Source organism: Bos grunniens, chromosome 27, assembly GCF_055505025.1.
Source record: "Bos grunniens cultivar Pamir isolate PY7600 chromosome 27, Bosgru_T2T1.0, whole genome shotgun sequence".
Classification (NCBI taxonomy): Eukaryota; Metazoa; Chordata; class Mammalia; order Artiodactyla; family Bovidae; genus Bos; species Bos grunniens.
The window spans coordinates 28,406,371-28,420,144 of record NC_141191.1 but is presented as its reverse complement, the minus strand read 5'-3'; the positions used below and the strand labels follow the sequence as shown (position 1 = coordinate 28,420,144).

Sequence of the window (13,774 nt, the reverse complement as noted above, 5' to 3'; positions counted from 1 at the left end):
TTAGTAAAGCACAATTTTTAAGTGGAAATTTTAAATTAAAAAATTTTAATAAAGCTTTGAAATGGATCGACCTTCGTAGCTCTGGATTGTGTGCACTTGGCTTTAGAGCCCACTGTGCTTACTCTGCTACAGCTGCTGCTCCTTCCTGTTTCTCTAGTCACCATTCAGAGTTTTGTCCACATTCAGCTGTTTCATTTCCTCTGAATGTCCCTGTTTTTTTTTGGCAGATAATTATATACCTAACTTTCATATATGTACATTTAGCTCCGACCCTATTTTGGGAGCTCGTGAAAGGCAGAAGTGGTTTGCATTTCATTGTGTGTCTCATTGCAGTACTTTTGGCATATGGGAGTTATCAAGTAAGTGAATGAATTAACAGCAAATGCTCAATAAATGGTTCTTCATGGTATGTGTTCAGTTTTAGATATTTTTTTTTTTGGCCATACTATGCGGCATGTGGTGTCTTAGTTTCCTGACCAGGGATCAAACTCATGCCTCTTGCATTGTAAGCACAGTCTTAACCATTGGACCGCCAGGGAAGTTGCAGGCTTTATATCTTTATATGCTTTCTAAACATACCTTTGAAATATTTTTGTTCTAGTTGTATAGTGGCCTGACTGAAGCCCAGAGAGGCTCAAAAACCTGCCCAACAGTGATGAAGCTTAGGGCCTGGAATATTTCTTTTTAATTTAACTCTTTTTTTTGTTTAAGTAATATGTCTCTAAATATGAAAAACAATATGAGAAGGTATAAATGAAGAAGTCTTGTTCTTGGCTCTAATTCTACTTATTTTCTCTCCTGCTTTACTTCCCATAGGTAGTCTCATTTATTGCTTCTTTGTAACTTTTTCATGGTTCTTTATGTGGAAACAAAGTAGCAATATGTATTTTTGTTTTTCTCCCTATATAAAAGATTTCATACTATGTGTTTTTTAACATAAGCTTTTTAAAAACATTTTAAATTTTAAAAATTGAAATATAATTGACTTTGCATTGTATTAGTTTTAGGTGTACAACATAATGATCTGATATATGTATATATTACGCAGTGAAGTATAGTTAACTGTAGTTACTGTGTTGTGCATTACATCCTTGGGACTTACTTGTCTGGAAGTATGTACCTTTTGACCACCTTCGCCCATTTTGCTGTCCTCTTATCCCCTCTTATCCCCCATGCCACCTCTGGCAACCACTAATTTGTTCTCTGTAAGTTTATCTGATTTCATATATAAGTGATATCATACAGTATTCGTCGTTCTCTGTGTGACTTAATTCCCTTAGCATAATGCCCTCAAGGTCCAACCACGTTGTTGCAAATGGCAGGATTTCCTTCTGTTATTAAATAACATACCATTCTTCTGTGTGTGTTTGTGTGTGTATGTAAGTAAAAGTTTTTAAGCTGATTTTACTTTTTTAGAGCAGTTTTAGGTTTACAACATAACTGGACAGAAAGTACATGTGTATGTGTGTCCTCTCCCATCCCCCCAACTTCCAACACTATGGGTATCTTGCACCATAGTGGTACATTCGTTAAAATCTTTGAACCTACACATTGTTACCACCTGAAGTTTATAGTTTACTTTAGGATTCACTCATGGTGTTACACGGATTGTAGATTTTGACAAATGTATAGTGAATGTATCCATCATTTACAATATCGTGCAGCGTAGTTTCTGTGCCCTAAAAATCTCTATCCTTTACCTGTTTATCTCTCCCTTCCTTTTAACCCTTGAAGTGAAAGTGTTAGTTGTTCAGTCATGCCCACTCTTTGCCATCCAGTGGACTGTAGCTCGCCAGAATCCTCTATCCATGGAATTCTCCAGGCAAGAATACTAGAGTGGGTTGCCGTTCCCTTCTCCAGGGGATCTTCCCGACCCAGGGGTTGAACCTGGGTCTCCCACATATGCAGACAGATTCTTTACCATTTGAACCACTAGAGAACCCTTAGCAGCAACTAAATTGTTTATGGTCTCCATAGTTTTGCTTTTTCAGAATGCCGTATAATTAATATGTTGTTTTTCAGTCACTGAGTCATGTCTGACTCTTTGTGACCCTGTGAACTGCACCACGCCAGGCTTCCCTGTCCTTCACTATCTCCCTGAGTTTCATGTCCGTTGAGTCAGTGATGCCATCCAACCATCTCATCCTCTATCGCCCCGTTCTCTTACCCTTAATCTTTTCCAGTATCAGAGTCTCTTCCAGTGAGTTGGCTGTTTGCATCAGATGGCCAAAGTATTGGAGCTTAAGCTTCAGCATCAGTCTTTTGAATGAATCAATCTTTTTCAGTGAATATTCAGGTTTGGGTTACTTTAGGATTGATTGATTTGATTTCCTTGCTGTCTAAGGGACTCTGGAGTCTTCTCCAGCACCACAGTTTGAAAGCATCAATTCTTGAACACTCAGCCTTCTTTATAGTCCAACTCTCACATGTGTACATGACTACTGGAAAAGCCATAGCTTTGACTCTAGGCCCCTTTGTGGGCAAAATGATGTCTCTGCTTTTTAATACGCTATCTAGGTTTGTCATAGCTTTCCTTTCAAGGAGCAAGTGTCTTTTAATTTCATGGCTGCAGTCACTGTCCACAGTGATTTTGGAGCCCAAGAAATGAAGTCTGTCACTCTTTCCACTTTTTCCTCACCTATTTGCCATGAAGTGATGGGATGCCGTGAAGTGATGGGACCAGATGCCATGACTGTAGTTTTTTGAATGTTGAGTTTTAAGCTAGCCTTTTCACTCTCCTTTTTCACCTTCATCAAGAGGCTCTTTAATTCCTTTTCGCTTTCTGCCTTTAGCGTGGTATCATCTGCATATTTGAGGTTATTGATATTTCTCCTGGCAGTCTTGATTCCAGCTTGTGCTTCATCCAGCCTGGTATTTCCCATGATGTACTCTGCATATAAGTTAAATAAACAGGGTGACAATATACAGCCTTGACATACACCTTTCCCAATTTTTAAAAAATTTATTTATTTTAAATGAAACAGGAATATTTTTAATGATAAAAGTACAAAGAATATAGACATCTTAAACCATTAGACACCTTAACAACAAAGAAACAGATACATAAAGCAAAAATCAGATGAAATGTAAGGGAAAATAAAAAATATAATCGTCATGAGACATTAACATTTCCTGAAAGTATTTTATCAAGTGCAGAAAAAATAAGAATAGGAGCATCTTGAATGATGGCATTAATGATTTAAATACAATAGATATTAATTAAATACAATAGATATTAATCTATCCTACACAAATATATTTAACAATTTGAATGTCATATGTTGTTATTAGGTCTCCATAGGGCATTTTAGAAAAACTGGCAAAAAGATAAACATCACTAAATTTCAAAAAGTAGAATTCTTCTGTGTGTGTGTGATTCAGGTATACATATACACATATGTTATTTTTGAAATTATTTTCCATTATAAGTTATTATAAGATATTGACTACAGTTCCCTGTGTTATACAGTAAAAACCTTTGTTGCTTGTTGCATATCTATTTTTTTCAGTTAGAAATTGAGCTTTCTATTTATACTAAGTCAAGCAAGTGGAATCAAAATGTCATAAATTTTTTAGCTAGGCAAAAATTCATAAGTTTTCTAAATACATGTATTATACATATTATGTATATATATATGTATTTAAAAGCTTTTCTATTGTGCCTTATAAAGAACATCAAAAGAAAAAAAAGCAATGAAGAAATTGGAAAACATAAATTAAACGGGAGCACTGAATATGAGATAGAAAAAGTGAAACAACCTAGATAAAAATAAAAGATCCTCATATAGTTCAATTGTTTTTAAACATGGCTGCTCATTAGAAACATATCTGGAGCTCTGGCCAAAAAAAACCAAAAAGCAATCCCTGGGCATTTGTATTTTTTCAAAAAATCAATAGCCAGACAAAAAATAAAAGATAATTACAATTGCAAGCCATAATGGTAACATCATTAACCTAGCAATATGAAATAATTACATACAATTTGGGGGGTCAAGCAGAGTGATGTGGTAAGTGGAAGTGCATACATGCCCGTGTTTTCATCTGCTCAGCCGGTCTGTGTCTTTTGATTGGTGCATTTAATCCATTTACATTTAAAATAATTATTGATATGTATGATCCTATTACCATTTTCTTAACTGTTTGGGGTTTATTTTCTTTATGTAAAATTTTTCCTTCTCTTGTTTTCTGTTTAGAGAAGTTCTTTTAGCATTTGTTGTAAAGCTGGTTTGGTGGTGCTGAATTCTCTTAACTTTTGCTTGTCTGAAAAGCCTTTGATTTCTCCATCAAATCTGAAAGAGAGTCTTGCTGGGTAGAGTATTCTTGGTTGTAGGTTCTTTCCTTTCATCACTTTAAATATTTCTTGCCATTATTCCCTTCTGCCTTGTAGAATTTCCGTTGAGAAATCAGCTGATAGCATGATGGGAGTTTCCTTGTATGTTACTGGTCATTTTTCCCTTGTTGCTTTTAATAGTTTTATCTCGATCTTTAATTTTTGTCAGCTTGATCACTATGTGTCTCGGTATGTTCCTCCTTGAGTTCATCCTTCCTGCAACTCTCTGTGCTTCCTGGACTTGTTGATTATTTCCTTTCCCATGTTAGGGAAATTTCCAGCTATTATTTCTTCATATATTTTCTCAAGTCCTTTCTCTCCTCCTTCTGGGAACCGTATAATGTGAATCCTCGTTTGTTTAATGTTGTCCCAAAGGTGTCTTAGGCTGTTTTCATTTCTTTTCATTCTTTTTTTCTATATTCTGTGGCAGTGATTTCCACCATTCTGTCCTCCAGGGTGTTTATCCGAGCTTCTGCCTCAGTTGTTCTGCTATGGATTCCGTCTAGTGTATTGTTCACCTCTGTTTGTTCCTTAGTTCTTGCAGATCTTTGGTAAACATTTCTTCCTTCTTCTCAATCTTTGCCTCCATTCTTTTTCCAAGATCCTGAATCATCTTCACTATCATTATTCTGAATTCTTTTTCTGGAAGATTGCCTATCTCAACTCATTTAGTTGTTTTTCTGAGGTTTTATCTTGTCCCTTCATCTGGGAGTTACCTTTCTGCTTTTTCATGATGGTTAACTTTCTGTAATGTGGTTTTGTTTTACTTGCTATGGGATTGTGCTTCTACTTGCTTCTTCTGTCTGGCCTCTGATGAAGGAGGCTAAGAGGCTTGTGTGAGCTTCCTGATGGGAGGGACTGGTGGTGGGAAAAAAATGGGTCTTGCTCTGCTGGGCAGGGCCTTGCTGACTAAAGTCAGTCAGTCAGTTCAGTCACTTAGCCGTGTTTGACTCTTTGCGACGCCATGGACTGCAGCATGCCAGGCCTCCCTGTCCATCACCAACTCCTGGAGTTTACTCAGACTCATGCCCATTGAGTCAGTGATGCCATCCAACCATCTCATCCTCTGTTGTCCCCTTCTCCTCCTGCCTTCAATCTTTCCCAGTATCAGGGTCTTTTCCAGTGAGTCCGCTCTTCGCATCACATGGCCAGAGTATTGGAGTTTCAGCTTCAGCATCAGTCCTTCCAGTGAATATTCAGGACTTATTTTCTTCAGGATGGACTGGTTTGATCTTACAGCTCAGGGGGCTCTCAAGAGTCTTCTCCAACACCACAGTTTAAAAGCATCAATTCTTTGATGCTTTTAAAAGCTCAGCTTTCTTTATAGTCCAACTCTCACATCCATATATGGCTACTGGAAAAACCACAGCCTTGACTAGATGGACCTTTGTTGGCAAAGTAATATCTGTGATTTTTAATATGCTGTCTAGGTTTGTCATAACTTTTCTTCCAAGGAGTAAGTGTCTTTTTATTTCATGGCTGCAGTCACCATCTGCAGTGCTGAGTAAAACTTTACTCCAATTATCTGCTGATAGGTAGGGTTACGCTCCCTCCCTGGTAGTTGTTTGGCCTGAGGCGACCCAGCCCTGGGGTCTTTGAGCTCTATGGTCCAGTTAAGGGCGACCTCCAAGAGAGTTTACACCAAAGGGGACCTTCCCAGACAGCTGTTGCCAGTTCCCCTGTCCCTATGGTGAGCTGCTGCTGACTCAGGCCTCCACAGGAGACTCTCCAACACTAGCAGGTAGGTTTGGTTCAGTTTCTTGTGGAGTCACTGCTCCTTTCCTCTGAATCTTGTTGTATGCAGAGTTTTGTTTGTGTCTTTCAAGACTGGAGTCTCTGTTTCCCCTAGTCCTGTGGAAGTCTTAGAATCAAATCCTGCTGACTTTCAAGGTCAGATTCCCTGAGGATTCCCAGTCCCTTTGTTGGGTCCACAGGCTGGGAAGCCTGATGTCGGGTTTCAAACCTTCACAACAGTGGGAGAACTTCTTTGCTATTATTGTTCTCCAGTTTGTGGGTCACCCATCTGGTGGGTGTGGGATTTGATTTTATCCTGATTGTGCCCCTCCTACTGTCTCACTGTGGCTTCTTTGCCTTTGGACATGGGGTATCTTTTTTTGGTAGTTTCCAGAATCCTCCTGTTAATGGCTGTTCAACAGCTGTGATTTTGGTGTTCTCCCAGCAGATGAGTGCACGTCTTTCTACTCTGCCATCTTGAACTGGAAGTCCTCCTTTCCCAATTATGAACCAGTCTGTTATTCCATGTCCTGTTCTAACTGTTGCTTCTTGACCTGCTTACAGGTTTCTCAGGTAAGGTGGTCTGGTATTCCCATCTCTTTGAGAAATTTCCAGTTTGTTGTGATTCACACAGTCAAAGGCTTTAGCGTAGTCAATGAAGCAGAAGTAGATGTTTTTTTGAATTCCCTTGCTTTTTCCATGATCCAACAGATGTTGGCAGTTTGAGCTCTGGTTTCTCTGCGTTTTCTAAATCCAGCTTGTGCATCTGGGAGTTCTTGGTACATGTACTGTTGAAGCCTAGGATGAAAGATTTTGAGCATTACCTTGCTAGCATGTGAATGCGCACAATTGTGCTGCAGTTTGAACATTCTTTGGCATTGCCTTTCTTTGGGATTAGAATGAAAACTGACCTTTTCCAGTCCTGTGGCCACTGCTGAGTTTTCCAAACTTGCTGGCATATTGAGTGCGGCACTTTCACAGCATCATCTTTTAGGATTTGAAATAGCTGAAATTACATCACCTCCACTAGCTTTTATTGTAGAAATACTTTCTAAGGCCCACTTGACTTCACATTCCAGAATGTCTGGCTCTAGGTGAGTAACCACACCATTGTGGTTTTCTGTGTCATTAAGACCTTTTTATATAGTTCATGATGTACTCTGCACATACCATTTGCATTTCCACCAGCAAAGAATGAGAGTCCTGTTCCTCCACTTCCTCACCAGCATTTGGTGTCAACGTATTTTTCTTAATAGTTCGTATTGGACATCTTTGCAAATCAGCACATTGCGAACACCTGCATTTTCTTTTTTAACATCTGTATAGTAGCATTGATATGCTGTAATTTAATAAGTCCTCTGTTGATGGGCCCTTGTTGTTCAGACACTTAGTCGTATCCAACTCTTTGCAACCCCATGGACTACAGCACGCCAGGCTTCCCTCTCCTTCACTATCTCCTGTGGTTTGTTCAAACTCAGGTCCATTGATGACCACTTGAGTTGTTTCTAGTATTTTCCTTTTAAAAGGATGCTGCAGGCAACCTTTCTGCTTTTCTATGTTGTAGTTCTTCTAGGGTAAATGCTCAGAAGTGGATTTGCTGAATCAAGGGCTTCTGTGCATTTCTGTTGCCAAATTCCCTTCCAAGGAATCGTATCAATTTGCATTGTTTACCAGTGGTGTGTTAGAGGGCCTGTTTGCTTATAGCCTTACCAATTGAGTTGTCAGATAAGGATTTTTGCCAGTGTAATAGATGAGAAATATCTTAGTGGAAGTTGAGTATCTTTTCCTCTGTTGATGGTCATTGGCATTTCTTTTTTTGTGGTTTATATGTTCCTGTTTTTGGGTCCTTTTCTTGTTAGCTTTTTGGAACTGTTCAAATGTTAGGAAGGTTAACTTTCTGTGATAAGAATTGCAAATGTTTTTTTCTCATTTTATTGTTTGATTTTATGTAGCTTCAAGTTTGAACTCAGTTCTGATTTTATAGTCCATTCTCTTCATCACTATAATTGTACTGCCTCAAATAATTACACATTCTGCATTCCTGAAAAGATTCATTTAGCCTATTATTTAATACATCTAGCATTTTAAAACTGTCTTCAAATAGCAATTTCTTCCTTCAATAGACACGGCATCAGCGAGGAGATACACATCCTCTTACTTTAGAAGAAATTTTGGATGAAACGCAACATTTAGATATTGGACTCAAGCAGAAGCAATGGCTAATGAGTGAGGTAAGAATAGTCTTAAATTATTGTAAAAAATGTTTTTACTGTCAGAAGGGTTTTCATATGCTGAAATCTGATAAGTTTTTTCTTAAAAGAATTGGTATAGGGTTTGTTTTTTTTAAACATACACATTTTGAGATTGATTTGTTTTCATATATTCTGTGTATCTATTTTTAAATGTCAGACAGTAGCATTAAAGTTGTAAAGAAGTCAGTCACTACTAATTTTTCAGTTTTTACAGAATAATTGATGCTTATTTTGAATTGCTAAATTTGTATGTATTGACAGATTGTATTGTTTCTATGTTTTGGGACATTTAAAGCATGAAGTATTATAGGGAAAGCAAGATATTTGTTAAGAAATGTATTTGTTGTACTGCTACTGCTATTATGAGTTGATAGTGATGTTCCTGCCTCTGGCAAGTCACTTGGAAAAATAACGACGAATATTTTGTATATATACACACAACATTGGAAGAAAATGAATCTGAAAACAATCAGTGACTGTGTTAATTTGGAAATGAGTAGCACTTTAAAAATTGAGATATTTGTCTCTTTTCTGGTTAAGTATGAAATGACAATTCAGTAAAGCAACTTTCTAAGACCAGTGCTGATTTTAAATGTAAGCTTCCTAAAATAGAATTCAGTTTACTTTACCAAGCAAGACAGTCTTGATTTTCATAATGTAAAATGAACTAGTTAGGCAGTATCATTGTGGCTCATTATATTAGTGATATACGAATGGTGGTAATCCACATTTTTGATGCTTTTCCTAATTTTGAAATTTCATGGATTACTGACATTAGGTAAAGGTTACTTTAATTACTGTTCTGTTCTCACTTCTTCTGTTTTTTTTTTATCCTTTCACGGTCAGGCTGGCAACTGTAGAAGAAAATAAAATGGTTGCTCTTTCTTGAAGAGCTTTCCTTCTGGTATTAGCTATACAACAGAACTGACTGGGAACATAATTATATTCAGAAATTTCTGTATTCCTTCTCAGTTTCAGTCTCAACTGACATTATAGGTAATTCGTATCTGTACTACTCTGGTCCTTTTGAAGTCCTTCTACAGCTGGTAGTGCCATTTGATACCGTGTGGACAGACTGAGTTTTGATATGTTCATCCCAGGGGAATGTTTCTCACGTTATAATCCCGATATGTGATACTTTGAGGGTGGGTAGGCAGTGGCTATTGATGTTAATAGGTGTGTTTTTGATTCTCACCTCTTTTGTCTTCTGAAACAATATGGGTACATTTTCTTCAAAGCAGTTCTAAAAAACTGGTTTCTTATCCAGAGATTCTATGTAAATAATAAAGTTTGTTTTTTTTTTTTCCCATAAAAAGTGAGCATCATGCTGATCTCTGTCTGTTGTTTTAGATCCTGTTGATAGATAGCCTGTTGTTCAGATCTGTTGATATCCACAAGCTACTTTTAATTTGCCTCTGTATTAGGTATCGTTTTGTTTTTTTTTAGTATTAGTAGAATTAAATAATGCATGTATGGTATTTCCTTTTGTTAATATATTGAAATTGTGTCACTGTTCCAGGCACTAGTCAATAATCCCAAAATTGAAGTAGTAGATGGGAAGTATGCCTTTAAGCCCAAGTACAACTTGAAAGATAAGAAGGCTCTGCTTAGGCTCTTAGATCAACATGACCAGCGAGGCTTAGGAGGGATTCTTCTAGAAGACATCGAGGAAGGATTGCCCAATTCCCAGAAAGCTGTCAAGGTAACCCCTCTCTTCTTTCTACACCTTAATATAACTTGAATTGATACTGTCTTTTGGCTTTAAAAAACATCAGGACTTAAAAAAAATTATTTTAAAACCTTCATCATCAGTTGAAGATTTGAAATTTGTGTTTTGTGCTGCAGAACAGGACAGAACATTGTCATTTTTGTGTAACTTTTGACACCTTTCTCGTGGTGTTGTGTATAATTGATTCTTCACAATGCATCTGCAAAGATTTCCTCAATGGCATAAGTGTTTTTCTTTTAAGTTGTTAATGTTTGTATTTAAGAACTCCTTCAACAGCACTTGGGCACATTGCCAACCCGAGGGAACCAGAGGCTTTAACACACAAAAGCATTGACTAATAACTTGGTGTTGCATTCTGAAAGGGGCAGTCAGTAAATGTGATAGAGATTATATTTCTAGTTTAAATTTTCAACTCTCTTGGGAAGGCTGCTGGTCTCTGTTAGTTTCTAATGACTGCTGCTAACCTGGAAGCTTTAGGTTCTTTTTTTTTTTTTTTTTTTTTTTTTTTTGCTACCCGTGGAGAAAGCTTGCTTCTTTCTCTCCTTTGTAGTTCAGTTACATGTGTTAGATCTTTTTGGTGTTGTCCCATTAGGGCCTTGGCGGGGATGGGGGGGAGGTGTGTGCGTGCATGTGTACGCGCATATGTGTGTGCCTGCTTTTGGACTTTTTTTGTCCTATTGATCTGTTGTTAATAATACTTATTTTTTACCTTCAATTTGTTAAAGCCGAATTGGTGAATTCTTTTTTTTTTTTTAATAGTAAAGATGTTTTATCAGTGTTCACAATCAATAGCCAGACAAAAAATAAAAGATAATTACAATTGCAAGCCATAATGGGAACATGATTAACCTAACAATATAAAATAATTACATACAATTTGGGGGGTCGAGCAGAGCAGTGAGCGGAAGTGCATAAATGCACCTGTTTTCATCCTCTCAGCCAGTCTGTGTCTTCTGCTTGGTGCATTAAATCCATTTACATTTAAGGTAATTATTGATATGTATGATTTGTTTTGGGTTTGTTTTTTTGTAGGTCTCTTTTCCTTTTCTTGTGTTTCCTGCCTACAGAAGTACCTCTGGCATTTGTTGTAAAGCTGGTTGGGTGGTGCTGAATTCTCTGAACTTTCGTTTGTCTAGAAAGCTTTTGATTGCTCCATCAAATCTGAAGAATGTTGCTGGGTAGAGTATCTTGGTTTTAGATTCTCCCCTTCCATCAGTTTACATATATTGTGCCATTCCCTTCTGGCTTGTAGAGTTTCTGTTCAGAAATCAGCTGATAGACTGATGGGAATTCCCTTGTATGTTATTTGTCATTTTTCCCTTGTTGCTTTCAGTATTTTATCTTTGTCTTTAATTTTTGTCAGCTTGATTACTATGTGTCTCCATGTGTCTTGTGTTTATCCTTCCTGGGACTTTCTGTGCTTCCTGGACTTGGTTGACTTTTTCCTTTCCCACGTTGGGGAAGTTTTCAGCTATTATCTCTTCATATATTTCCTCAGGTCCTTTCTCTCTCTCTTCTCCTTCTGGGATCGCTGTAATGCAAATGTTGATGCATTTAGTGTTGTCCCAGAGGTGTCTTGGGCTGTCTTCATTTCTTTTCATTCTTTTTTTCTATATTCTGTTCTGTGGCAGTGATTTCCACCATTCTGTCCTCCAGGTCATTTATCCGTGCTTCTGCCTCAGTTATTCTGCTGTGGATTCCTTCTAGGGTACTATTCATCTCTGTTCTTTAGTTCTTGTAGGTCTTTGGTAAACATTTCTTGTATCTTCTCCTTTGTTTTCCCTAGATCTTTGGTCATCTTCACTATCATTATTCTGAATTCTTTTTCTGAAAAGTTGCCCATCTCTACTTCATATAGTTGTTTTTCTGGGGTTTTATCTTGTCCCTTCATCTGGTAGGTACCTTTTTGCTTTTTCATGATGGTTAACTTTCTGTAATATGGTTTTGTTTTACTTGCTGTGGGATTGTGGTTCTACTTGTTTTTTCTGTCTGGCCTATGATGAAGGAGGCTAAGACGCTGTGTAAGCTTCTTGATGGGTGGGGACTGGTGGGGAAAACTGGGTCTTGCTCTGGTGGGCAGGGCCTTGCTCAGTAAAGCTTTACTCCAGTTATCTGCTGAGGAGTAGGGTTGCATTCCCTCCCTGGTAGTTGTTTGGCCTGAGGCAACCCAGCCCTCAGGTCTATGGGCTCTATGGTAGGGTTGATGGCGACCTCCAAGAGGGTTTACACCAGGGGGGACCTTCCCAGCCTGCTGCTCCCAGTGTCCCGTCCCTGTGCTTGGTCCCTGCTGACCCACACCTCCACAGGAGACCCTCACACCAGCAGGTGGTTTTGGTTCAGTCTCCTGTGGAGTTACTACTCTTTTCCTCTGGGTCTTGGTGTGCACGTGGTTTTGTTGTGCCCTCCAAGACTGGAGTCTCTGTTTCCCCCAGTCCTGTGGAAGTCTTGTAATCAAATCCCGCTGGCCTTCAAGGTCAGATTCCCTGGGGATTCCCAGTCCCTTTGTCGGGTCCCCAGGCTGGGAAGCCTGACGTGGGGTTCCAGACCTTCACAACAGTGGGAGAACTTGTCTGATATTACTGTTCTCCAGTTTTTGGGTCACCCACCCGGCAGGTATGGGATTTGATTTTATCGTGATTGTGCCCCTCCTCCTGTCTTGCTGCGGCTTCTTTGTCTTTAGACATGGGGTATCTTTTTTGGTAGTTTCCAGTGTCCTTCTGTCAGTGCTTGCTCAACAGCTAGTTGAGATTTGGTGTTCTCGCAGGAGGAGGTGAGCGCACGTCCTTCTGCTCCCAGTTGGTGAGTTCTTTATTTTATAAATTGTATTTTCAGTTTCAGGCTTTTCATTCTTTCTGAATGAAATGGTTTCTGTTTCTTTGCTGAGATACTCTTATTTTTTCCATTCATTACAAGCATATTTTCCATTATACCCTTGTGAATAATTTCTGAGCTGCTTTGAAAAAGTGCTTTAAAATCTTCTAATTTTAAGAGCTGGCTTATATTGGGAATGGTCTGCACTGAGACTTTGTTTCTTGAGTATGGCTCTTGTTTTCCTGTTTCTTCAGATACCTAGTTACTATTGAATTTTGAACATTGTGAATTACATTACTCAGGATTCCATTATAGTCCTCAAAAGAGTGTTTTTGTTTATTTTGTTTTTAAGTGGGCATATGTCTTGACTAGACTCAAACTTCAGACTTTCTCTTCTCTGTGGTAGGTACCATGTGACACATCTGTTTTGTTCATTTAGCTCTTTTTTTCCTTTTTGGGTCTTTTTTGGAGCCACATCACACAGCTTATGGGATCTTAGGTCCCCAACTAGGGATCAAACCCGGGCCCTCACAATGAGAGTGAGGAATCTCTAACCGCTGGACTGCCAGGGAATTGTTTTTTATTTTTTTGCAGGGAGGAGATTTCTTTTTGGAATACCTTGTCCAGAGATTATAGTAGTTGTTCTCAAGTGGGCTGGTTCCTTAGGAGCTACTTGGCCATTACCACCTGAAGAACCCTTTTGAGATTTCAACTTAAGTATCTAAACTTAATCCACACAAATGTTGCAAATAGTATGTGACCAGAGTTGATAAATTGCACTTTTATAGCATGTTGAAAGGTAGAAGTATTGAATTGTAGCTTACTAGTTGGGAGTTCTGGGTGCATTTCCTGCTCCATTCTTTTCCTCCAGTTTGATTGGAGCTAGTGTTGTTAATCTTCAGTAGGCTTTTCAGTACA

The 13,774-nt window shown here is 38.4% G+C and overlaps 1 protein-coding gene across 6 annotated transcripts in view; it reads left to right on the top strand.

The window, feature by feature from the left end:
- Positions 1 to 13,774, top strand: part of GTF2E2 (general transcription factor IIE subunit 2) — an 80,482-nt gene that overhangs the window by 37,496 nt on the left and 29,212 nt on the right. For 5 of the 6 annotated variants that reach the window (XM_086380904.1, XM_086380905.1, XM_086380902.1 and 2 more), the window contains exons 4-5: positions 8,188 to 8,295; positions 9,836 to 10,018. The exons of the other annotated variant lie outside the window; for it this stretch is intronic. In XM_086380904.1, the coding sequence (XP_086237030.1) occupies positions 8,188 to 8,295; positions 9,836 to 10,018 (291 nt within the window). The remainder of the gene's footprint in view (positions 1 to 8,187; positions 8,296 to 9,835; positions 10,019 to 13,774) is intronic. 6 annotated transcript variants of the gene reach the window in all.